General features: G+C 37.5%; 1 protein-coding gene across 2 annotated transcripts in view; it reads right to left on the bottom strand.

The window, feature by feature from the left end:
• Nucleotides 1–27844, bottom strand: part of LOC132203376 (insulin-like receptor) — a 99203-nt gene that overhangs the window by 60215 nt on the left and 11144 nt on the right. For both annotated transcript variants that reach the window (XM_059631105.1, XM_059631104.1), the window contains one exon: nucleotides 5023–5563. In XM_059631105.1, the coding sequence (XP_059487088.1) occupies nucleotides 5023–5203 (181 nt within the window). In that variant the 5' untranslated portion in view covers nucleotides 5204–5563. The remainder of the gene's footprint in view (nucleotides 1–5022; nucleotides 5564–27844) is intronic.

Raw genomic sequence — 27844 nt, forward strand, 5'->3', positions numbered from 1 at the left:
AAAACGAAAATATTTAAAACTACATTCTGAATATCTTAAGAAAAGAGCGGTCAATTATTTTGAAAAAATTTGGGATTTGTTTTCATAATTTTTTGTGTTTCTTCAGGTACGCTATTGAGAAAGCACACTTAAATAAAGTTTCGGGTGCATTTGCACAAGAGAGCACCGCGAGCGAATACTTATCGCACGACCGGGTTGAGTCGCGAGTGAGTGACGTCACTCACTTACACAGTGCCAGAGAGCAGCCGTTAGTTGGTCGTTGCTGGCTGCGCTGTGTTGGTTGTATAGTAAGCAAGCACAGCAAGTTCATACGCCCTCCATTCATTCACTCATTCAGCGCCTCCTGCGGCTCGGAACCACCGTATATGTGTGAAGTTGATGCTTCTTTCTGACTTAAGTTTGGCGACGCCGGCGAGTGTTGTGCATTAATTCCCACGTCGCGATCGGCGCGCGAATGGCAAAAGAAAAAGAATGCCAACAGGATGCACCGCACGCGGGCGAGGCGAACGAACCTTTTCTGCGAGCCGATGCGTATAGAGCAAGAGAGGCAACAGGTCTGACGGATTCTGCGAAAGACCACCGGCTGATTCGTGCAGAAATTTTATAATTGAGCCTAGTCATGGACTTCTGGACGCTAATTGATCCGGAGAGGAGAAAAAAAAGCAGTTTAAAATTGATGCCACCCTTTTGTGACTAATTAAATTAGATATGTTATGGTACTCTGCGGATATTAATGATGTACTGCTTAAAAACATAATTGCTGTGCACTGATTTGATTTGCTGACGACTCCTCACTTGCAATAAAAACCAAAAAAATCCATGAGAGCCTCTTGATTCAGCTCAAAACTTTTGCTTTTTCAAGTTGTCTCTCAAAATTGTCACAAATATAATGTATATAATTTTGTGTAAAAGAATATTCTTTTTTTAGTTCCTTCCATAATTGTTTAAAAGTTTTATTCATCAATCCAATTCAAGGGCGTTTGTTTCTCCTTCAGCCAACACTCACTTACTTGCCTGGCGATAAACAGGAAATTTGCACATCAAAACTTTTTGTCACAAAGTTCACGTTTCGCGCCCGAGATTCATGTGTACATTTTGCTAAAAGCTCAATTTCCTCTGTTTTCCTGAATCGCCCAATGGCAACAATGAGTAAAAAGCGTTCATTTTGCGCGACTCTGAGAGACGCGCGCGGAAGTGGCGTCTCTTTTTCAAACAAATTGCCGCGTGCCAAAAGAAAATGTTTGTAACGAGCAAAAAGCAGAAAAGCCAATTTTCACAGCCGGAGAGAGACGCACGTTCTCGACATTATTTGCATGCCGCTGACGTCAAATTTCGCTCGTCGCGCCACAATAGGTGGCAAACTTTCCTCGCTCAGGTTGGTGGTTCGTCTACTGCGGCTGCACCGGGAATCCCGCAGCGAGACGTCACACTCAATCGTGACAAAAAGAGATCGAGGGAGAAAGAAAGAAATAACATTTTTCACCGGTGCTGCGACTTTGCCATTCTTCCAGCAGGGTTCCGATTGATCAGATTGTGCGAACCTCCGCCAGTTTTCAATTGAATAATAGGAGAGAGAAAAAAAGCTCCACGTGACCTCTACGTGGAAATGGCCTCTGATCACACAAAGGTTGAATTTGCCTATTTTATCCTTCTAATATAAAAAAAAATTGTTTGTAAATAAAAAAAAGCTGAATTGTATAAATGTTTAGTTAAATTAATTTTTAGTTTAATCTGTGCTTTATTGCAATTGAGCTGCAACTGCATGAAAACCTCTATTTTAAATATACATATATATATTTTTTTTTTAATTTCATTTCCTCCCATTCAGAATTCAGAAGGAAAATGTTTATAGGAAATTAAAATTTGCAACGTTTGGAGGTAGTTAAATAATCTGTATGGAATTTCACAAGACTGTGACCGAGCTCTGGCTTTTCGTGGTGGCGAGTGAAATTTTCGCAAAGTCATCTCCGGGAGCACTCTGATCGCGCTCTTATTATTTCTCCTATTTTTGCTAAATTTAAAAAATACTCGCGCGGTCAACTCGTGACGCAGATTTTGCAACATTATGTATTTTCCTCCTCTCTGCGCATCTCTCTCACAGCGCGTCGTGTCGTTCTAGTTATTGTTTTGTAAGCGAAGTTTTCGCTAAAACGGCGAAAAACGCACACATAGTTACAGGGTATATTATTTGTTGTCTGTGCTCGGCGCGCGAGCAAAAGTGCTGATTCGAAAGTGACGCGGCGATTTTTTTATTATTCTCCTCCGCACACAGCTGCGTTGGTCTCGTCGCTTCAATTATTGTTTGCCGTTGATGCTGCTGTGAAATTTTGCGCAGCATTTTCGTCCACGTACGCGCAAACGGTTGGACGGCGAGTGCAAAAAGCAAAAGACAGTTTGCACTGCAAGCAAAAATAGCAAATGCGGACTAATAACAAACAGCGTCGATTGCAAAAACACTGTTATGCAACTCCTTTCTAGACTATAATAGAGAAAACAGTTCGATTTGTCAAAACCACATTTTCCTTCAATGTAATGCACTTCTGACTATCGGTTGGCATATCAGATGAATATTCTTTCCTCTTTCCTTAGCCTACAATTGGGTTTTAAAATTTATCAACATCTAATTGGGCACTTGAGCAAAATTCTTGCAATGTTGGTGCAGTTTTGTCTAACAATTCCTTTCTTATAAATAAATTATTTTCAATTATTCAATGTAAAACAATGTGGATCAAAAAATAAACAAAAATAATAACATTAATATTTGGTTTTCTTTTTTAAGGAAAAGGTTGTTTCACTTTTTCTTCTTAAAAAAACTTTTTTAAGTTTTATTTCTCAGAATAGATTATGTAATTGTCGCCATGACTAGTTAGCCTACGATTTTCTACCATGCATAAATTCGTCATTGTTGAGACACCTTGTGCAACAAAAAACTGCGTGGCATTCGTTTTTTCGCACGCATGTGAAACCATTTACCCTTTTATGACACATTTTCCTTCCCTATTTCTGCGCACGTGAAGGGATCATATAGCATATAACTTAAACCAAGGAAAATTTTGAAATTAGATTAAACAAATTTAAATTCATGGTCAAATGAAGAAAAGCTCGCTGAAAACGTGCGGTGGCTATTCCAAAGATTTTTTTTACCATTTTGGAAATATTTTCTGGATTTGAAACTCTTGAAACACCAGTTTTTTCAACATCGCGAGGCACGGTTCGAATTTGCAAATGGCCTACGTGACTTGCGCGCTTTACTATTACAGAGGCTGACCCATGAAAGAGAACCATGCCAATTATCATAATGTCTGCGGTTGGGGCGACGTGAGAAAGATTTTCCGCCGGATTCAGAGACCAATCTTGACGAGGGCCACTTTACCTCTTTTCTTTTTGGCAATTTTTCCCTTCCGACCCTCCAACGAGGTGTTTCTTCAAGGGTAAAAAGTGCGTGTGCTACAAGTGTATGTACACAAGAGCCGCCGACAAGCCGGCCAGCGTGTCATTACTCGCGAACGGTGGGTAACTCAAGACTCTTTCTTTTTCTTTCTTTTGTTATGTACCGGGCGCACTTTTTGGGTGTTGAAAAAGAAAACGACCGGCGTGAATTTCAACTCGCGCATTGTGTTTCTCTCTTTTCCGTGGCAGCGACTCTGCTAATGTGATGTAAAACAAGCCTTTTCTTCATACTCAGCAGCAAGTACAAGTGCTCGTAAACTCTCTCTGCTTTATAAGAAGAAATTTTGGTTCAAAAACCCACTTATTCAAAGCAAAAAATTGTTTAATGAATGTTAATTCTATTTTAAGATATTTTCAATAATTTAAATAAATACAAGTCTTAAAACTTCATCGAGGATTCCAGAAATAACAAATATGAAATACGCTACCTGTGGCAAAAAACATGATAAGAACAAAAGCTCAATCAACTGAGGCTCAATGCGGCGGATGGGGTCTTTTTGATCTCGGAAGTTCTTGAAAAACTGTTGCTAGTAATGGTGCCGTTTTGTCCAACAATTCCTTTCATAAATAACAAACGATGTATTTGTAATAATGTGGACAAATAAGCAATAATATTAATTAAAAATGAACTTTCATCATTTTTTTTTCTTATTTACATTTATATTATTTTATTCCTGATGTTTGCTGTTGATGTTAGTCTAAACAATAATTAAAGCGGAAGTGTTGTTGCTCCATAAAATTTTCCAAACATTTCCCGTTCGCTTTTCCCCGCACTGATCCCGGTAGGGGAATAACAAAGCGGCGCTCGAGGCGCATACTGTTATGCATGAATTAAATAAAAAACATGGCATTCTCCGTCGGTTCGACCGTGAGTGTGTGTGTTGTGTCGTAGTTTTGAGAGCATGCGCGCGCCGCCGCCGCGCTTCAGACTAGCTCACCGATCCAAATTCCACTGAGCAGTTAGGTTGCTGCGGTTTGTTTTTGTTTTGGTTGGCGCGGCGTGGCTTGGACGGCCGAAAACCCGACTAAAATAATTTCTTTTCGAAATGCACAGAATGCGCCCGGTGCACCAAAACTTTTTCCTCGCTCACGGAAACAATGCAGTGGCGTTTCGGAATGGTCTCGATATTAGGTGCGAGAGACGAGTATCAAAGAAGAAGTGCCACATGCTCTATCAACAGATTCTAAATTTGGACAAAACGGATGCTCGCGATGAGGAGGAAATAAATTTATAAAAAAAATGTGATGCGCAGAAAATGCGGACAGACGGCTAATTTGAATGAAATTCTTTGTCAAAGAGCTTTAAATATTTGATGGAATTAAAACGTTGAAATATTTTAAGAACAATTTTAAATTTCAATTGAATAACTTATTAATGACTTTGTTATATATAATTAAAAAAATATATATATATTATTTTAATTTACTTCTTCTGTGATTCTGAAAAGTTGTAGAAAATATTTTCAAAAGACGTACCAAATTCAAAGATAAAAATATGTTTTCAAAACAAAACTGCGCCGAACCTGAAAATGTTATCATACGAAAAAGGTAAACAAACAAGCGTGTACTCACTTCCTTGATTCCTGGCGGGCGAGATGTCGGTGTTGGGGGTCAGGTGGGCGGCGGCGGGTTGCCCGAGCCCTGCTAACAGGGCGATCGTGGCGGCCGCGAGCACTAGGGGTGCCACCCGAGGGCGGCGGCCGGGGGGCCGGCCGGGCTCGTCGTCGTCGTCGGCCATGCGTCGGCCAGTCATGCCTTATGGGTGCCTAAAGGGCGCGCACATGGTCAACTCGGCATCGCAGTGGCCGCGAGCTCTCTATTACGCTGATCGTTGAATCGCAGCGAAGCACGTGAGTATCAAGAAGCACTTGTTCCGCACCGCTTTTCACTCTTTTTTCCCACTGGATTTGAGAGATTTGAGAGAATGAGTTTGGGCGAAACGGACACTCACGACAGGGCCTCCTCTCGACACCGCACAACAACTGAAACTGCCGCCGCTGCCGCCGTCGATCGCTGCCTCCGTCGGCGGGCTCCCCTCTCCGTTGTGTCGCGCTTCCCCTCCCGCCAGCGAGTTCACTCACACCACGAAAGGACGGGCAGCTATGGCGAGCACCTGGAATCGACAAGACGCAGAAGAAGCCAATTAGTGCGTGCGTGCATATAAACACAATTTAAAAAAATAATAATAAAACATAAAAAGTTTCTTAATCCAACACAAAAATTCTTCCCTTCCGGCGGCGCCCAGGGGTGGATGCTGCGCTGGAATAAATGCAGCCGTGGTATACGCGGCTGCTTTTTCAGCCCAAGCTAATGAGTAGACTTTGGGGATTTGCTTTGATGTGCTGATCACCGCCGAAACTGCTATTTGCATGGCGGGAGCAAAAATAATCAGAAAGGAAAAGGCAGCCAAAATCAATATGATCAAATGGAGCTTCCGAACATTGTTTTTTTTTTTCAAACAGAAAAGTTTGTTTTAAATTTTATTACTGAAGTTGCTGTCTGATAAAAATATTTCAAGCAAACAAGAGAACAAACAATTGTCATTTATAACTTTTTTTAAATAAAATCAAACCAGGCTTCACAAAAAAAGGGTATGAAATTATTTATATTATTCAAGCCCTGTTCAAGCCCAATGAATTTACGTGTCGGAAATATTAATCCCATTCATTTTATTTTATTTTTCTCCAAACAAGTCAAGACAATTAATTAACAAAAATGGTTGGGAGAAAAATAGGCACACCGTGCTTGTGAACAACTCAATGAAACTCACAACCGAGTATTTACCAAGAGAGGATTGCAATTTATTCAATAAATACAATAAAAAAATTATTGTAGTTATTAATAAAAAAGAAATATCAATGTTCAATGCAGTTTGACGTGTTATTATCTTCCTGATACAAAATAAAAAATTTTGTGGTAAAAAAATTTTCACCCTTTTTCTCCAGCTTTTTAATAACTTGACATTTTGGAGAACAAAACTTCCCTTCCAAGTGCTTCCAAGGGCCAAAAACACCCGCAATGGGAAACCAACTCAAATGTGAGACCTATAAAGTCTAGGAATGATTTCGTCCTCTCTTCCTTCAAACTTTCTCAAGCGGCATCTGATTTGCGTTTCATTAAAAGTTGGGTTTATTTTTAATTCACGGACGGACAAGCGGCCGTGCGCACGCGGGAGCAAATTTTCCTCCCGCCCCTTCTGCAATGGGAATTTCGATTCCAGCGCGGAGCTGAATGAAAATAAGGCTGAATGGAAATTGCGCAGCAGGAAAATGCCCCTTCGCCTTAGGCAGCGCCGGGCGACTCGAGTGCTCGGCGAAAAGCCTAACTTGGCCCATCGCAGATATGATCTGGATCATTTGAAAAAATATAGAAATCGAAGGCTCTGCTAATTTTGATTTTCCGCACGTGTAGTTTTGCAGGCGTGTGGATTGTTTCAAAATTTCCGTGTAAGAGGAGCGAGTGGGTGTTTTGATTCGCGACACGCTTTCGATCGATGAGTGATTCATTGCTAATTAATTTATTTCACAGCCGCCACTCTGCAGAGGCTCACGAGAATTTCAAACCGCCCGTGATGAAATTCGGAGTGTTTACCCTTTACTCTAAATGAACAGCATATCAATCGCGGAGAGAGTGAAGTAATTAATTGCCAGTTTTCATCGAGACTGATATGGGTTTTAAGCGTGCTTTGATCGATTTGAGTGTAGCAGTTCGCCACGCAAGTAAATCTTCTGCAATTTATGAAATTTAGAATTAATCAAAGTAAAGGAAATTTGAAATTATAGAACCAAAACCCAAAGCGAAATGACGAGAGGGACGCGAAAACATCAAAGTGAGCAAAAATTAATTAGGGAGAAAGGGAATTTTAATGGTTAAATAAATTACTTTTACCCCTTCAGATCACAAATTAAAACAGGGTTCTCATCAGGAAACATCATATCACAAAATTTTTAATTTTGAAAACCATTATGTTTATTATTCACTCAATTTAATGGAAAAAATTAATATGAATTTTCAAAGTTTACTTTATTTTTCTTCATAAGAAAATTATTTTAATTTAATACCCAGAAGGGTTTGATTATTTTGAATTATCAGTTTGAAATAAATGTATGCTCTTAAATCACTTTTGGTAAGGATTAAGAATAGAAATCTCCATTCTCCTTGAAAGGGTACTTCGCGTGATAAAAATATATTATCAGACGTTATCCCGGTTGAAGAGCCCCATTTCATTATCCACCAATAGGTGCGAAAATGATTTTTGCGAAGTACCCCTTGTCGCTCGCGATTGATCTTGCCCCGGCGAGCGCCCTTCTTGCCTGCGCTTAATTGAAATCCCGTGTCACTTTCGAGAAGGCGAGTGCAAGGAAAACAAAACGTCTCCAAGCGCGCGAGGGCGTGCTCGTGAAATTTTAATTTCAAATGAGACTGGCGGTGGCAGCGAAAGCTCCTTCTTTTTTACCCCCGCGGAGTTTAAAATTTCAGCACAAAAAGCATTGCTATATAAATGGTCGTAGCAGTTATATATTTCTACGCGGCCGCCCGAATTAAGAATTTAATACCCTGCTCACTTCTTGCTTCTGTACATAGTATGGCAAAATTTTTTTTGCCAAAAATTTTCATTACTTTCTTCATACGTACGCCGCTCGGACGTATAAAACTTTTCTCGTTTGCTTTTGGCTGAGAAGTCTCCCTGCTGGTTCCACGCAAAATTGCGCCGGGACTTGCTCTTAATCCCTAATTAAACGAGCGCGGCGCAAGTTTCGCCGGTGCTTCCCACAGCTTAATTGCTGTACGCTGAACAAACTCTTTAAAATCGGCGTTTCTAATAATTTCTAAGTCATAATTAGGATATTTTTTGGTTGAATTGAAAAATACTCTTATATTTAGAGCTATTATCGGTAATTTTTCTGCAAAATTTGTCAATTTTTTTATTAGAAAGATAAAAGATAAGTTGGAATAACATAAATTTTATGGGAATATTAATAAAAAAGTTGCATTGCCAAAATGAGGATATTATGAATTTTACCACCTGTAATTTTCTTCATATCTATTTGATTTTAATTTAGGAACTTTTCAAAACTTCTTTATATTATTTTCAAGGCATACTTATTTTGTTTCACCCTTTGTTTGTATTGTGTTCCCGTTTCTTGTAATAAAGATAGTCCCCTTATCATTAATTTTCTCCAGGCCAAAGTTGGCATTGGCCGTTCAACCCCAGGGAAAACTCCTCCGGACATAAATTAATTTTCCCTGAGCGTTATATACGCCGTGGCAGCAGCAAAGCCCTCGCGCCACTCCAAATCATCCATTCGGCTCACGTGCACGCCATTAACAAAGAGAAAAATTTTGTGCCGCCGAAAATAGAACACACTGCATCTTCAGCTCCTTAGAGAGAAATTTTTATTTCCCCAATACAAAGAAAGGTATGTATGGGCGCCGCTTTGTTTCTCACCTTGGTCGCGTAGAGAGTGGGGTCGGTGACCCCGAATGCACCCGCTCCCCTTGTGCAGGAGCATCCCTCGAGGCCTGAACAATGAGAAGGAAAGAGTTCCAAGAGCAGTAATTACACACACGGGGTGCTGTCAAATGACCGACCGACCGGTTCCTCTCTTTCTCTGTCTCGGTATATTTATAGCGCCGCGTTAGATTCACACAACAAACGAACATCGGGCACGGAACCAAAATGAGATGCAATCCTTATTATTATTTAAGCTTCGGGCGCTCCAAAATTTAATAGCGCGGAGAGTTGTGAGGGGTGAAGAAAGGGCCGACAGCTGATTACAAACAGCTTTGATGAAACAAAGTTCACTCAAATGAAAATGAAACTCATTATCAAACTTGACGCAGCTTAATTAATTATGCCGATCCCTTTATAAAATTATAATTTTACAATTTTGCTGACTTTTTTGACCAGACGGTGATTTAATGTGCTGAGAACGGTGGTAAGAATTTGGTTTGTTTTAATAATTTTCAAGTTTTGATGCAAATAATTAACAAACTTTGTGCCATGCCAACGTGTTTCCCAACAATTTTAACCCCCTAGCATTCAAGAATGTCATTTATTCTTTTCACAGCTCTCTTCTTCCCACCCAAGTATCAAGGAAGGAAGGAATTTTCCCAGAAATTTATTCGTGGAACAAGTTTAGCATATATTTGAAGACCAAAACGCGCGAAAACACGAGCAGCATGAGAAACAGGCCGTTTGCCATGAAAATGAGACTTGTATGTCAACTCGAATTTTCGAGATCTCGAAAAGGAAGCGAAATAAAACGAAATGTTGGAGATTTTTCATTTTCCCTCCCTTTGTCGGCTGAAACAGAAAGCCACGTGGCGTTTTCCGGGCGTGTTTTGTTATTGCAATATTATGCAGTACGCGAGGCTGCTTTTAAAAGCGTCCTTTCGATTTTACGAGCGCGGCCGCAGACGAAAAGGAAATTAAGCACCGAAGAGTATATCGTTTTTATTTCCACCGAGATATAATCTGATGGACGTTAATCAAATCACGTGGCGCGCCGAATATTGCAAGGTCTGTCATGTGTTTAGCTTTGATTCACAGGCCTCGGCAGTGAAAGGAAAAGGAATAATTTCGAGATAGTGGCTTTATCGGCTCGTAAAATTCAATAAAATGAAAAGCGAATCTCGCATGCGACAAATTATACGTCTTTCTTTCTCGCAACTCTATCAGATGCATTTGCGTTAATTCTCTGTCTGCCATGCAAATGAGCTCGTGAGGACAATCGACTTTTGCTGATGCGGACTTTCAAGGACCCGATTCGTGTCCACCACACTGGCACGCAAATGAATTTGCATTTAACTTCATATCGGCAGCATAGTTATATTGCATGGAAATGTTTTACACTAGTTCCTCCTCTCTAAACTATAACATTTTGATATTTTTTACCATTATTATATTGGAATCAATATTTTATTGCAGTATAGCGTGACAATAAAAAAATTACTCCCCATCTTAATTCACGCATTCATTGGGTCAAGCGAAGAAAATAAAATAATAAAATTTAGTTAATATATGATTGGAGTATTTACAAAAGAATGAAAAAATAAATAAATAAATAATCATCACATTCTTGCTCTGAGAAAAATCTGTGCAGCAACACAAAATTACTTATTTACACACATACAGTCAAATCATGTATTTACAATAATATAAAAGTCAATTTCTACGATTAATTGAAGAAAATAAAAAAATACTAGCTACCATGGATATAAAAACTTGATATTAAAACAAAAACCAAGTATATAAGATAAGGAATTATGAAAGTATGTTAAGTGTTGCTCTATTTTCATGTTCAATGTTACAAAAAATAAAATATTTTATTTAATCCTATTCAGAAATTATGAATACAATTTTCCCGTAATTGGGAAAATAAATTATTTCAAGTCACGTAATGAACCCAAAGAGACCGATAATAATTTAAAGGAGAGCATCATCTAATTAAATTTTCCTCACGTCCATCGCTTCCTTGAAATTCAGTATCCGGTTCTCAGGAATTTAGCATCTTCGGCCCAATGAAAGGGAACTACAAAGGAACCCTTCTGGTATATGAAATAATGGCACTTTCTTGAAACTTGCCCACGACAGCAAACTTTTATCATGCCAATAATTATCGAGCCAAGTCAATTTTGAAACAAGCCTCTGTGGCCTCCCTACTGGAAAATCAAATCACTCCTGCCCATTTGCATAGTAACAGCCACCAGAGGAGCACTCAAAATAAACAAATAATGTAAACACTAAGCGAAAATTACATGCCCATCCTCTCTACGCATAGCTAGTTGTGCATGTTCATGTTTGCGAAATCGTTCCAGTATAACTTTTGACGCAAATTCACGAGCAGCAATAATTATGCAAATATGCGTATATCAATAAATTATGGTGTTACGCGTAGGCCAAAAGGAGAAGGTACGTTTGTTTGAGTTTCAAATAAATAAGCGGGAAAGCGGCCCTATCAAAAGCTCGCCCCTCTTACATTGTGTGCTTGGGAAGACAAGCCATACTTTCCGGCGCAAATAATAAATAATAGGAAGAGAGCGAGCGAGAAAGAGTAAAAAGATTGTTGCCGACGTTATTGGAAGATAACAAGGTGGATTTAATTTATGGCCAGTAGCAGCATCTCCAAGCACAAAGGACTTTTTTCATTCTGTTGGTGCGCGCTCTACTTGTTTATTTATTGCGTTTGTTTTATTACAAAATCGTTATGTGCGCATCTTCGCCCGCCCGTCCAGAGACACGTTAAGCTGACAAGAAAAAAAATGAATCCTAGGCCTCTCAGGAGCATCTTAGGAAAATAATAGAGACTAAGTTTAAGTGAAAAATTACTTAGCGATTTATCAATATAAGAAAAATAATACAGTTCTCCCCTTGCACTGTTGGAAAAAAGGACGTCTGGCCCAAAAGTTTTCATTTTTTGTATATTCACGTGTCAGATTTGCAGCTATGGGCTCCAAAAATAATAAATTTTAAAATTTTTAACAAGCCTTTTTTGATTGCTTTTTTCTTCCTCTTGTAATGGCAGATGGAGGGTGATATTGACTGAAGTGGGGAAGCTTTTGTAAATTTGATAAATGTAATAATGTGCCACTTTGATGTTGTCATCTGCTTTTCCAGAACTTGTTCTTTTATCAATTCATCCGCCTTTATTAAATGAACGTTCGGACAAAAGGTACTCCATAATTTAATTTAACTTTCCTCTGGAGCGCATCGACTGCGTCACAAAATAGGTGGCATTTGAAAATGATTCCGTTTGCATTGCAAGCACAATTTTGTCCGGTTTTCCATCGAGACACGGACCTTTCAACGACCCATTTCAATGAGATTGTTTTTGGACTGACAAAACACTGGTAGGCTGACCGCCTGAAAGTTTGAATACATGATTGATGGATGGCATCTGCAGAAGGGCTGTCAAAAGACTAATCAGAATCTTTCGTTTGAAAAAATCTCGGATCGGTTTCGTTGGCCTTTAAAAAAACTAGACGCACGAATTTTGATTCTCATAAGCTACGATGATTTATATTCAAAGTTTTCTGTATAGTGAACAAAATTTTCAGACGCATTTCCATTCAACTGTCAACAAGTTGTTTATTTGACATGCGTATTTTTATTCCTCTAATCATTTATTTCTCAACTGACAATGAGTACTTCTAGAAACAGTTAGAAGCCAAATGAAAAATGATACGCCATCAATGACAAAATTGGTTTATTTTGCTCTTCGGTAAATATTAATACATGGTAAATAATGTGAGAAGAGCAGTTTTTCCACTCGCAAGAATAAGCCCGCGTAAAATTGAATGCAGAGGGGATGCGAGGGAATATATTCTTGTTTTCTTCCTCTACTTGCATGCAAATAATTATAATCGATCGACGATTTCATTGTTGTGTGTAGCAGTTGTTAAGGGCTGCATCTGCGACCATCCATTAGAGCACCTCGGGCCAGTTATTTAACTCGCGTTATATTCAAATGTGTGTTTAGCCCGCTGCACCGCACCTGGTGCTTCCAAGCCAGAAACATCTGACCTTTGTTGTAGTCCATGCACATGTGTGCAGTTGAATAAAAAAAATATTCTGTGCAGTGCATTCGGAATGAGCGTTATGAGGAAATGCAATCACGTGGAAAATCATTCGCCATGTGCTTCCCTAAAGGATTCTGGAGCTGATTAAACTTTCAGTTGCAATTAAACGTTACATGAGATGAGTTAATTAATTCACACCCTCAAGGGAAGCAGACTTGTATAACAAAACCAACGAACGTTGCTTATTCAATCTTTCTTTGATGTAATTAATTAACTTGTTCTCTGTGTATTGTAGCTTATTCACAAATTTCATTTTCCCTTTTTTTTAATAATTAAAATTCAAATGTTTTTCATTGATTTCAATTTCAAATATAAAATTATTTCACTCAGCAGTTTAGTTTATGAAAATTTGTATAATAACATAAAAATGAATTAGATCAATAATAATAAGTATAGAAGGCTGCGGTTCAAATTTTTTATGATGATGGCAAATTGTATTATTATTATTCATCTTGACGCCAAGAGATCAAACATTTTATCAAAACACTAAAAATTTCATATGTATGCGGGGGAGGAGGTAGATTATTATAATAGCAGTCCCCTGGCGTGTTAAAGTTAACTCCTGGCTTGAATGTCTCGCATTTCCAGCGAACGATAACGTCCATTAAATTCATCGGCGATGAAACACTCGTGCACAGCGATAAGTGCGCGAGATTTGTGGCGCATGCAGTCAAATAAAGCTAATTGGCTGAGGTATGGTGTATGCACGCACATACATAATACTTCTACCTCTTATCGAAACGGCTCCCGCGGGACAAATATAACACTGACGCGTAGAATTATAATAAAATATTTGCCGTCACACACGTCCTCTTCGCGAGCAACACATACGTTTGACGTGTTTCTGAATTTACGAGCGAGGGAGGAAATGAAATACTCCCAACTCCTACGCGAGACGGTACACGAGAGAGTATACATGATGCTGGGTGTGCGCCTACGCATTTGATTGTTTATTTTCGGCGGCTGTTGCATTCCGCTTGATTGGAATCGCGCTGTTCACAGGCTCTTTTGTTTTCCTTTCCCAGCAAGAGGAAATAACTCAGCAAATAACGCCAGAGAGCAGGGGATGCGATTGTAATCAAAGAGCAAATTATTGATACGAAAATGGTTGAACAGTAAGGCAAAATATTTTGGTGAATAAAAAGATTCAACTTTTTTAAATTTTATTTGATTTGACTTGAGGAAAATTAAATAAATAATTCAGATTTACCAAAAGCGTCAATACATTAAGAAAATAAATTGTCGGTTTTTTTTTCGTTGCGTAAATATGTCCTTATTCGCTGCTTTGCTTTATTTTTATGATTTATTTATTTCCCGTGATTTTTTAAGGTGGAATGAAAAAGTATTTTTAAAACCGCTTTGGATAACAGCTAGAAATTCGCTACATAACTCAAGAGAATGTCTAACAAATTGTTCTTCAACGAGAAAAATATCTTTAAAAAATCATTTTTCAAGCTTTAAATCGTATATAAGAACATAATATAAAATTGATTTCAAATTTTACAGAGTTTACTCAGCCATTTTTATGCTCCATACATTTTAAACCGAAATACGAGTTCCAAAAATTGTCACCATAATGGCAGAGTAATCAAGAAATAAATTAAAAGATGTTGATATGTTTAAAATCTTTGATGTTTTTTCAGATCAATAAAAAAACCGGGAAGTGGCAAACATACACACTCTCGTGAAAAACGCAAACTCACGGATCCCCAAGGTGGCACACTTTGTGTATGAGGAAAATAAATAAAATAATAGGCGGCCTCGTGTGACAGCAGGACAGGACTGTTCTTTTGATTGATTCGCTCAAGGCTTACGTAATTTGCGTTTTTGCGCAGCAAAAAGTAGGTCAGCCGCTACATGCAGCTTGCAAAGGGAGTTCCTTTTGTATTCCCCTAACCCGTCGCTCTCTTCAGCCCGTTGGTAATTAAATGGAGATAATCTGAAAAGAGCCAGCGAGGATCACCTGTCCGGCAGCGCAGCAGATTGAGAACTTGATGCAGGTCGCCCTCCGTTGCAGAGGAAGTGCTGGCGACGCGCAGATGAAAGAAAACAATTTCCTTTTCGATTTATGCGCCGATTACTCAAAATTTCACTTTTGCTGTGGTGCAGAGGAAGCGTGCGTGCGTCATTCGATAAGGACAGGTGGTTTTTGTGTCTCTAGCGCTGTTACGTAATTCAAGTAAATTCGACTTTCCTCGTTTGCTTTACACGGTTTCTAATTTTCCGACTATTGAATACGGCACCAAAAATACACATGGAAAGCATTCACGTTTCCAACAAACTTTTTTGTTCTTCATATGAATATTCAAAAAGACAAATAAAAAGCAATTTCCAGAGAAACGAATAATTAATTTGAAATTAACATTAACGGTGCTTTCCTCATTCTGTATTTTTGCGTAAATTGCGTTCCTTGTTTTCATTCATGAGATTTTATTCGCTTGGCCAAATTTTTCCCTGAATGTTCCAAAATCAGTTTCTCATTTCCAGAATGTGAGCACTGAGCAGCCGACATCAAATGAAAACAATCAATGTAAAGCTGCGTGTATAGGTGACCCGATTGAGTTCGTTGTCGTGGGCGGCGGCGTGGGAGCTTTAATATTAGAATATTGCGCGTCGCGATTCGCGATCGATAGAGCTGTTAGTTGAGTATGCATTTATATAAGGAATAGGCAGTGGTATGTTGTGGACTCCAAAAATATGCAATTTCCGTTTGCAAACTATGTATTTAAAGTTAAAAAATTCTGGAAATTTTAATATAATTAACAGCAGAGACGGATGTAAAATTTTATATTAATGTAATTATAAAAATGAAAAACAAGTTTTAGTTTTGTCAATAATTTTTGTAAAAATACTTCAATTGATACAATTTTTATGAATTGACAACGCTATAGAACTCTTTATCATGTGACAGTTTTCTAATGAAATTTACTCAAGAAATTATTGCTCATTTTTTATCAGACAATTTGGAGAGATAATTTATTTTCTAAAACTAGACGCATATTGAGTCGTGTCAACCCATTTTCGTATGTAAATTAAATTTTTAAGAATAATTCAAAATTGTTCTTTTAAAACTCCAAAAGTAAAATACATCGATACACAGAATAAGCCTGGCGGAGCACGGCTTTCTATTAACATTGCAAAGGGTTGAATTGTATTTTAGTTGCGTGCATTTTAAATAATAAAAAGAAAATAGCAAACAACTTCAATAAACCTTTGCAACTGAAACTTATATTGAAAGTGTTATAGAGGACAAAAGAATCTTCAGTTATAATTTAACTAATTCAATTAGCCTCTGGTGGCAAAACATTTATCAGCCACGATTTAATTACCGTGAGTATGGCATCACGTGCTTTGAGGAGGAAAGCAAGGTGGTTTATTTTCAAATTGGCGCCAAATGTGGGTCACCGATTGAGGCACCTGCCTCAAAATTTCGAAGCCTCGTGCGTCACAAACAACAAAAATCCAGCTGCTTTTTTACATTTTCCTATTCTTTGGCGTTCTTTTCGGAAGTGCCACGTGCTTTTTTATGGTTCGCGTTTTCACTCTCAGTGAATTCATGCGCTGGCGAGAAGCGAAGCGGCGAAAGTGGAGCGGAAATGCCTACATTTGTGTGTTGACGGTGCAGGCCAACACTCAAAATGTTACGCGTGCATCTCACTCGGCAAAAGGAAACGGCCTCAACTTAATTACGCAACTCGCGGGCAGCACAAAAAACGTGAGTGTCACGCGCGTTTTTTGACCGCCAAAAAAGGATGTGCGCACAAATCAAATAAAGGAGCGGCCTCATTTGCACGAGTTTTAATTTTCCCACAATCAAATTGTGAATTAAATGTAATTCTAGTTAAAAAATCAAATATTGTAATTCCTCGAACCCTTATTTTCCTCTCTTGTTTATTTGTAAATTTAAATTTTTTTTACTAACTTGAACAATGTATTTGACCATAATATATCAATAAAGAAACTTTGCAAGTAAAGTGCATATTTAATGTTTCATTGCAGAAGGCGCATTTATGCCAATATTAATTGAATTCTCATGAAATTCTTAACTCAAAGCAGAAATCAGAAAAGCCACAGATTCATGACTAGCAGAATAAATATTTTCAAATAAATTTTAATTACGGTTGTTTTTTTTTAATTGCTATTAAAAATTTTTCTTAACTTTTCCATTATGGGAAGTTGATTTAAGACCATTGATGAATGACGTTACTGAAGGAAATATCAAAAATATTTCAGATTTTTTTTTTAAATTCTTCTTTCTTAACTGGTAAGATGAAATGGTATAATTTCAAAATAAAGAAATAATAAATCATTTAAATTGTGATGAAATTTTTGTTTGATTCATATGGTTTGATATTGTTTCAAATAAATATTATTAAATAAGAAGAACAATAAGATTAAGTAAAAAAATTGCATTCATTATATTTAATTATAACTGAAACTTATGCAATTACTGATTGACATGTGTGTTACTTAGCGCGACTGTCTAAATAATTATCATTCAGTATTATATTTCCTGAAAATATTGCAAGATATTCAATGCATGCGAATCAAAAGTTGTTACTTAGAAAATTTAAATAATTGTCTGGACGAAAAAGTTTGGCACCGAATTTGGTGGGGCGCGAGAGTTTTGCGAGAGAGAGCGAGCAGCGGCTGGTGCGATTTAATGAAAAATCGATGCACGCGAGTGCGGCGGATTCGCAACCTTTGCCAACGAAGCAGCCGAGTTGCATGCATGCAGACTGCTTTTGTACGGCCATTTATGGCGTTCGGCTACGACGCAATTCCCTCAGACTGCTGCCTGGCTGGCTGGGATCAATGCTCGGCGCGCTGCGAAGCTCCAGCGCAAGAGCGCACGCGTCGGCCGCGCCGCCACTGCAGCACCCAAACACCATCAACCCCCCGCCGCCCCCGCCTGCCCGCCCACATTTGGGCTCGCTCGCACCCACGCCGGCCGACCCGTGACGTCACCGGCGAGCACTTTCACTTTCCCGTCCGTCGCTCAATCAATTTTCTTTCCTGCAGCCGCTCTTCACACAAGTTTGGGCTAATTTCACCGCCGCTTTTTGCGCGCCAATTTTTTTTCTCCTTCCCACTCCGTCTGAGCGGGGAGTCGCTGTTCCGCCCGCCGTTTTTAATTTAAAGCGAATTATTGCGACCGTTGAGGATTGTTTCGAGTGCCTTCACCGCCCGTCGTGATTCGGCTTTCTTTTATTAGTTGGGAAATTGCGACGAATGTCGTGCAGTCCAAGGGCAAGACCTTGAGCTCCGATAAACTAGAACCAATACTCTTGCATGATATAATACTTCACGTGGCCATGCATGCAATTAATTGAGCTTTTGATTGCAGACACCATGCAAAGAATTTTTTTTTCGTCTGTTTCAATTTGAAGCAACATTAGTTTACAAAATAAAAATTAAATACTTCACCAAAACAATAAAAGCTTAATATTTTAAAGAATTTAATAGCGTAGTCCATAAAATCAAATAAAAAATGATAACAAATAACAAAATCAATACTGCTAAATGCAAATACTGGGAAAAAAATGTTTCTCTTTAGTCAAAAATTAAAAAAAATAATTATAATAATATTAATAATAATTTAATACAGCCTTTTAAATTCTGTCTTTGCAGTTAATGCTAATGAAGGTTCAATTACTCCATTTTGGTAAAGAAAAAAATTGTAATTTGAAACATTATATTGGAGTTTAAATATTAAATTATTGTTTTGTTTGCAATGTTAAGAGAGATTGAAATCAATTGAATTTTAATTAAGAAAAAACCATTCTTCAATATTTTTATTTGAAGAAAAACTACATGTCATATATTTTTGAAATTCTTTTAACCCATTAACCCTGTATTTTATTTTTATGAAATTCTTTGATACTAATTAATATAATAATTCTATACAATATACTCTTAACCTTATTAGTTATAAAAATTTCAATTAAAAAATATCCTTCAACTGTAATAATTCAGTGGAAAATTAAATTAATTACTTGATTTTGTACGTATGTTTAGGCAAAATACATATATAAAAAATTATAGCTATTATTTGTTAAATGCACTTAATTAAAGAGGTGAAATTATTACATTCTGATTAAATTATGATAAAACAGTGATGAAATCCAGAAATATAATCAATATTAGAAAATAATTATCCTACAAAACATATATCTAACTTTTGGACTTGAGAAAAAGGAATAGTTTTTGGTTACAATTACAATACCACCACATTAATCCGATTTTCTTTCACCCAACTCCAATCGACTTAAAAAGTTAAGAAGAACGCTAGAGGCACTGTGTTTGGGTTAGGCAGCACAATTTGCGCGCCAATTCCTCTCATTAGTCAATGATAGCAGCCCTTTCTATTCCATCCCTCTGGTCTCTCCAGCTCAAGATTTATGCCCTTCCGCTTAAAAGCATTTCGCAGTAAACTCGCCGATAAAATGATTGCGGCTTTCCTCTAAATTGAGGCGAATTTGGCGCCAAATGAGAGCAAAACAGCAGACAAGAGTGCTTGCTCGCTCCGTCTGCCACGAGCTTGAATTGGAACGGTGTGTTTTGTTGTGTCGAGAGGCCACGCGCCCCGGAGGTTATGCAACTCGCGGGACAGGTGCGTGTCTCCAGCCTAGGTCACAAGTGGATCGTTAAAACTCTTGTTCAACTCGGCGCGCAGTTAGATCCGTGCCTGATTGCTGGCTGCGGATATTTGTTGTTCTTATCGCTTTAGGCGTGTACAAGAAAATTTCTTGTATTTTGCTGTTGTTTGATGGCCAAGATATTGGCAGGGAAACACAAAACTCTTTGAACCACGAAAAAACATTTTACTGTATTAATGAAAACCAAATGAAATATGCTGTTTTTATACAAAATAAATTGATGAATTGAATGAAATTTCAGTTTTTTTTTTTTTTTAGTAACAAAAAAAAGAGGTTGGCAATAAATCACCTCACTTTGAAACCATCCGACTTTTCTGTAATAAAATGCCTCTGTTTTGACTTGCTAACAAGTACCTAGCTTTTTACGTTTTTTTTCCACAAAAGCCATTCGGAAATTAGGCAAATAAAAAACAGCGAGCGCTTGCTTTTTTTAAAAGGGGAGCTGCGAGAACGGAGATTAGCGCAAATCTGGCCAAAATTGCGAGCGAGCGCAATCCTGTTTGCGGCGGCAGGTGCACATTTTATACACACATTTTCACATATTTTTTTTCGTGCGCACAGTGATGAAAACACGAGTTGTATCCAGTGGAAAGTGAAATATTTTGCTTTTTGCTGTGGCGCGCGCAAACTGAAAGAGAGGAAAATTGCGGGTATAAAGCACAAACGCTTCATCTAATTCCTTCCACGCTTTATGTCAAAAATATTATTTGTTCATTCAAACAAATTGTGATGCAAACATGAAAAATAATCATTTAAACAAATACATTAAAACCAAAAGGTATTTGTAAATATCACCAAACGAATGAGAAATATAAATTTGTTTCAACAATCCAGCTGTTTTTAGATAAAAGGCGTTGAAACGAGCGACCACATTTCATTAGCGCACCAACTTATTTTGAAGCAAAGCGGTAGCAGCTGCTGGAAAAGCTCATGAATTCCTGCAGCAAGGAACGTCTTGGAAAATAATTCTCGCGCGCATTCGTTTCTTTGAACTTAATTAAAGCTGATTCCGCCTTTCAAAGCTTACAAGTTAAGAGCAAATCTGATTATTTTTTAGACGCCCGCCTCTTTGGAACTCTCTAAGCAAATTAAGCCTTCTGGTTTGCACAAGGCAGCCACGAATTCAAATCCCGGGCAGCTGTTCTAAATGGGAGGAAATGATTCCTCCAAAATCGACACCCCTTTCATTTTAATAAAGATGCGCACAAAAAATTCGATATTTAGATTTGCATTCATTAAATAAATAATAAAAACTCACCAGTATTCAGTTCAGATATGTCTTACATTTTATTTTTCTCCATTTATTCATTTATTAAAATGCCAAACATTTGACAACTCTAAACACACAAAATTAAAAATAATTTTTTTTTTTAATATTATTGAAGCTTTCAAATGCATTATGATATACTGAAAAATTCCCTCCTTGTTGTTAAGAATAATTCTGGGAAAGCTGTTGTGTATAATGATAATTTAATGTGATGGAGAAAACTCTAAACAATAAATATTGTTAAAGATTTATAAGCTCAAGGTACCAGAATTTACGGCTCAAAAATAAGCCGCGTTGTGCAAAAAGAACAAAAAGCCTCTCCGCTAGTATGTGTCTATTAAGTGATGACTCAGTCAGTCGGCCAACGGACGGACGAATCTAACTTTAGAGAAAAGAGTCGCACGCCAAATTATCTCTGAAGTGATGGTGCGACAGTCGACAAAGAGCAAAAGCTACCGACGTGCGTTCACCGCGGCCGACCTGTCCATTCGTCCGTCTCTCTTTTCTTTCTCTGCTCCGATTATAAAAAAAGTCTCGTCACGTTGTCATTTTCAGACTGCGTGGCATTTCCGACGCACGCAGCGCCTCGCGCGCGCATTTATTTTGAGCCTTCCTAAATTAATTGCGAGCCAGCGCCGTGATTCAATTATGCGCGTACGAGGGCGTTAATTGGAGCGACGTGCTGAATTCGCGCATACGTTATTTTTGTCGCGGCTTTCGCACATTTGCTTTTTTGTTAATTCAAAATTTAAAATTTTCGTCACATCAGCACTGTTTACTTTTCATGCGAACTGAAAAATTGTCTCATTGTCAGCACGATTTAAAATTCAGGCCGTGTTTTTCAAATCAAACTCTATAAATCTCGCGTTTTCCATCCAACATGTAAATTTATAGAAAAAAATCATTCACTTCATCAATTTTTATTTTATTCCTGCAGAAAAACGTTATTTGGCAACAGGGTAGGCATCAAATGATCGTTTCAATAAGGCCGTTGATAAATTGCAATAAAAAAGCAAGACGTGGAAAAAGGAAATCGACGCTTATGAATCGCAATTTGCGAGGGATGGAGCGAAAATCGGCGAGCGCAAATCCCTTTTTGATGCACCGTCGCTTTTTTGCCCCATCGGTCATTTTTTTTCCTTCCACTGAACGAATTTCGCCTCTCGGTAGATATACTTTATTCGGCCCATTATCCCCAGCAGCGAGGCGATACAGAGAGAAAACATTTTCCGCGCAGACAGGAAAATGAATTCGAAACAAATCTTCGTGTGCGTGCGGGAAAGGCATAACGTTTCGCAGGTTGCACACACGCACTCTCATAAGCCGTTTTATGGCGTAATTAATAGGATGCCTTCGTCAGCTGGAATGTCGTTTGCTGCCTGATGCACCGTGGCAGAAATGCGGTCGGCTTCGTCGCAGCCTCCGCGGCAGCTCGCAAAAATATGCACCCGAGGCGAATTCTCATGAGCCAAGGATTGTAGGTCAAAAGTACCCCAGACCAAAAGAACCCCGCTTAGAATGCGGACGAAAGTACCCCTCTGGGAAACAGTGCTACAAACTGATGTAACTTAAGAAGCTTTTAGTTAATTTTCAGATTATTATTTCTACTTGTTTCCACATTAATATTAATTGGGTAAATCAAATTTTATACAATTTACATGGTTCTTTCAAATTAATTAAAATAAAAGAGGGTTTGAGATTTGTTATTACAAATTAAAGAAAAGGTTAAAAAATTTAAAATTATAAAAAATCTCTCATTGCATCATTAATTTCTGAGAAATTTTGAAATAATTATCATTACTAGATAAATTAAATATTAATTGGAAGGTTGAAAACACACCAGCGTTTAATTCAGGACGTATTAATGAAGTTCTCGTTTGGCCTTAAATTTACTAAAATAATTCAGTTTTCATGTTTTACATTTTTGTGTGTGTGAGAACACATTAACGTACTTAGTTAGAGAAGTTAAATTATAAAAGTCACAAATTATAATATAATTACTTAAAATCAAAAGCCAATCTAAAATCTGATTTATTTTTTTCATTTTTTTCTTAATTTTTTCAAAACAAATTATTATAAATAAAAAATAAATTTCTTAGATCAGATTAAAATAGCCTTTCTTAAATGATTTTCAAAATTGCAAAAAAATCAGTTTTAAAATATTTTATCGTACTGCTGAATTTAAATTCAAGCTAAGAAAAGTTTTCTGGAAATGTAGCACACACTTAGCATAATTATGAAATGAAAATAAAATTGAATTGATAATTTGATACACAAAGCTCAGTTAAATAATATGGCACTTGAGTTGGCAGCACTGTTTTGGTAGCCGTCTGCGGGGTACTAATGTCCGCCTTGAGAGCGGGGTACTTTTGGTCTGCGGTACTATTGGTCGCATACCGAGCCAAGCATTCCTCAGACGATTTCGAAGCACTATCACTATTCGGTGCTGGATTTTGGAAGAAGAATTTCTGTACACTGATATATACAAATATATTGAATTGCACAGGACGAAATGTTTGATGCTCAAAATTTGAGTTGAATTAAAATAATTTGAATTTGAAAACAATAAAAGAACTTACAAATTAATGTGTGTGAAGTGGCTTTGAGTTAATTATCTAAACTGTTATATGTATAATTTGGCTAATAATGCTTAGATTCCAGATGCACCTTGTTAATTCACTCCAAAACGTTTTATTTTCTGCAATAGTAAATTTAGAATAAAAGAATCTTTAAGTTTTAAAAGTTCTAACCTTTGGAATAAGGCTCTGGAATTATTTACGCAGTTGCAACTCTTCAAGGGAAATCGGGTGGCGTCTTGAGCGAAATTTCAGAGAATCGTGCGGCGTACAAGTCTTCTCTACATACATATGTACTCATACAAGAACAGTGTAGAGGTTGAAATTAATACTCCTGGCGAAACCGCACTCGCGCACCGAGTGCAGAAACGCGTACATATATTATTATGATGGTTGGCAGCGGCGCGCGGAGAGGAGCCGCGCCTCGGGCTGATTATTAATCCCGGCCAAACCGCGTGCGCCCACCAAACAAGTTGTAAACAAAGCATGTCTGATTTATGCCTCTTCAGGGGAGAATTTCATTTGCATCCCTCCTTCTCCTAGTATCGCGTGTCGGGTTCATTGCGAAAAATAATTTTATCGCGCAAACTTTTGTTAAATTAAAATCCGCCGACGCCGTCAGTCGTAAAGTTTTTAGTGCCTCGTTTGCATCGAGTTATTTTCGACTATATTCTCGGCAGAACACGACGGGCGAATAAAAGAGATAAATTTACGCCGCACGCCAACTCTGCTGCTTGCGTGATTAAATGACAATTTGCAAGTCCGATACGGTCAGAAACAAGTCAAGGTAAGACATAGTATATACTCTGCATCAGATATCAAAAAGTTTCCAATGAATCTTGGAATGATTCACTAACTAAGTATAACTATCGTAAGTTAACACAACATATCATCGTAGAAAATATCTTTTCTTACTAAACAACTTGATATTGTCGTGAATCATTCATTGTCCTTGAGAAAAACTTGTGCTTCGTTAGTAAAAAGAGAAACAGATTTCTTAGAAATCATCCACTTTGACAATAACCATATAAATTTAATCAATTTCATCTATAGAATTTGTTATGATTTACGGATAGTGTAATTGGGCAGAGTAAAACCAAAATAATAGACAATTATTGACACTAAATTTACATTACAGAACTTAACAATTTCATCACATTCGTATATTCTTTAGTTATTTGTTATTCTTTTGACTTTGTACTTATGGAGGAATGAGCCACCGGTACCGGTGCTCATTGTCACTGTTTATATTTCTCATCTTTCGAGAAAGTCAAGATTAATTAAAAATTTTCATGTTTTATTTGATAATTCGTAATAAATTTTGAATTGAATATTTAAAATAAGATTGAATGATATAAATTTATAAGAATAAAATTACTAATTCACCTAATTCAGACTGAAATGACCACTTAGCTAACCCTTTTTGTAATGAAAAGATCTTCAATATTTTTTTTTAATTGTAATATAGATAGACAATCAAATTTTGAACTTTTAAGTAACAATGGAATATAAATATGAAGACTAAAAGCCAGCCTGATTTTTAGTTTTAGGACTAAATTATAAGTAGAAAGTCTAATGATTTATATAAGTTATGGCGTAATAAATTATGGATTTTTTATATTATGCGATGCATGAGAAGATTTTTACCGATTTTTATTTTTTGTTTGTTTAAAAAACACTAGAAGCATTTTTTTTTTAAATAGTATTAATACGCATAGGAAAAAAAGCTTGATAAATATATTCTAAAACATCTGTAGGTATCAGAAAAGAGAATTTTCTATGTTACCGCAATGAATCAAAGTTGTTGGCGAGCAGTCTAACATGTGTCGGCTTTCTAGACCGCATTCGCACAATGATTCCTGCGGACAAAAGGAAATATCACACACATACACCACCTTTCAGTACGCAGGGAGAAGATGAGAAAATATTCGTCGACAGGTGAGCTAGAGAGAGAGAAAGAGCAAAGTGCGCAGCAAAGTGCGAATTTCCCGCGGGACGTGTTGCAAAAAGAGAACACGAGACGCTGCTCCACGAAACACGTGTGCAAGAACTCTTGTTCCGTGTTGGCACCAAATAGCGAGTGAGAGAGAGAGAGGAGACGCATTGTGTTGAAAGAAAGAACGAAAGTGAGTGAGAGACGAGAGGGATTTAAGTCGGGACTAAAATATTACTCTGCGCTACCTGTTTCCCCAGCTAGCTTGCAAGATATAAAAGAGCAAAAACTTTTAAGGACGATAAATGGATCCATCACTCACTCGTTCGAATTTTGTGTATCGGCACGCGCGCGATACCAACTCCTTCCTAGTTTTTTCTCTCTTCCTCCGCCGACAACTTTCATCCGCTCGCCGCCATCATGCATACACCGTAGGAAGTTTCGATTCTTCTGGGACGCTTGTATGGAAAAATGCACTTTGCAGCCGAAAATAAATTGCAGTGGAAAGTTGTCGAGGGATTTGAGTCGCCTTTCCAGGCACTTTTACAAAATAGGAATTTTGCTTTGCTTCCTTCATAAGCCATCAGGGGTCCAGCAAAGATAAACTTGTTAAAGGAAGAAAGATTTTGAAGTGGAAAAGTTTATAGAAAGAAAGATTCTGTTATGCATGTTTCATAAAACTGTAGTTTGAATTTGATTTGTAAATTTTAAATAATTATGTGATTAGAGTTCAAAAAAAAAAAAAAAAAACGTTTTTAATCCCCCAAAGGCCTCAAATTGAAAAGACGCTTTTAAACCGCACATTTGTGCATCTGCTCCAAAAGAGCGTCATTTGAATTGCACTTTGGAGACTCGTTATAGCAAAGAGCATTTTTTTTTCAGAGCTCATATACCCACTTCCCTCATTCATCGCATCATGAATTTATATTAAAGAGATTTTATTTTTCTTGTCCTCCTTTTTGTATAAGACTAAAAACGGACTACACAAATTGAGAGTTAATCTCTGAGGGATCGAAAATAAAAGATATTCGCACATGAAAAAGATGGGTAAAAACCCGAAGTTAAATCTCACTCTCGGTTCGGGATTTGATATGCGGTGGCTCTAATTCAAAACGAATAGAGAGGGTCGCGAGAAAAGGTTCATTGGCAAATCGGATTACGCGGCATTAGAGAGACACGTGCCTGGGACTTTTAATTATTAAATAAGCAGTAATGCAGCACGTAAAGACCCAGAACGATACACACCCTGCACTGCTTAATGTGACGCCCGCAACCTCCGAGAGCACTTCCTGAAATTACCTTATCTATTTCAGTAACGCACGCCACGTTCACGTCCAGACTTGTTTACTCACAAAGAGTGACAACCACAAAATGAGAATGAGAATTCTAAAGTAGAAATACAAAAAGATAATTTATATCGCAAGTAAACAATGCTGCTTCAGAAACTTTGAAAACTGTAAAAAGTCAGTTAACCGCAACCCGCTCAACAAGAATTAAAATGAAAAATCAAAATTAATAAATTTTTAAATAATTGCACCAGAGCTCCTCATCGGTATGAAAATTTAATTACAATCTTTTGATTAAACATGCATTAATACTGTTTATGTAGAATAGAATTAAGTATAATTATAATCACATGAATCTTGGTGAAAAAAAGAAAAAAATCATATTCGTTATAGGATTTTACACAGTTTCATTCTTTAAATTCAAGTTCATTCATAGGCCTTTTAGTGCAAAAAAACAGGTCAAGGATAAATAATTGACCATGATCCGCGTGACTGGTTTGGAGTCTGTAGAGGAAAATTTATATCAAACTAAAAACTTTTTCTATGGACGCGGAGATATCGGCTTTAAGTGCAAATCAACCTTAATTGGAATATGATTGGCATTTGAAGGCAAATAAAAAAAGATAATACTTGCTCTATTAGAGAGTCCAAAGGATAATTGAAGCTTCGCCCCATAGAAGTTAATTTGCCAAAATAAAAAAACGTTACAGCAGGCGTGTCGCATAAACCTGGTAGCCAAGAAGTGCGCAATTAAGACGAAATAATAAGCCTTTCTTTTTTAGACTGACTCTCTCGAGTGAAGGAGATGGATGGATTGAATAAAGCGGCAAGGAGCGCTCTTTGTCGCGTACGTCACCGCAGCAAAAAGTGGAAATTCAAGATCTGCGGCCGTATTAAGTGCGAATAAAGGTCGGCGTGGAAGAGAGAAAGAGACACCATAAATTGTGACAAAACAAAACGCAGCGCTGCAAAAAAAACCCACTCTGTCTGATTTAAATTTCTCCTCATCGCGTGTTTTATTGCCAAGGAAAAAACTGATATCTGTTCTCTTGACTCTCACACAAAAGCAGCTCCTGCATCTTTCCCCTCAA

The sequence above is a fragment of the Neocloeon triangulifer genome, unplaced genomic scaffold (genome assembly GCF_031216515.1).
Source record: "Neocloeon triangulifer isolate White Clay Creek 2 clone unplaced genomic scaffold, ASM3121651v1 ptg000017l, whole genome shotgun sequence".
In the NCBI taxonomy this organism is placed as follows: Eukaryota; Metazoa; Arthropoda; class Insecta; order Ephemeroptera; family Baetidae; genus Neocloeon; species Neocloeon triangulifer.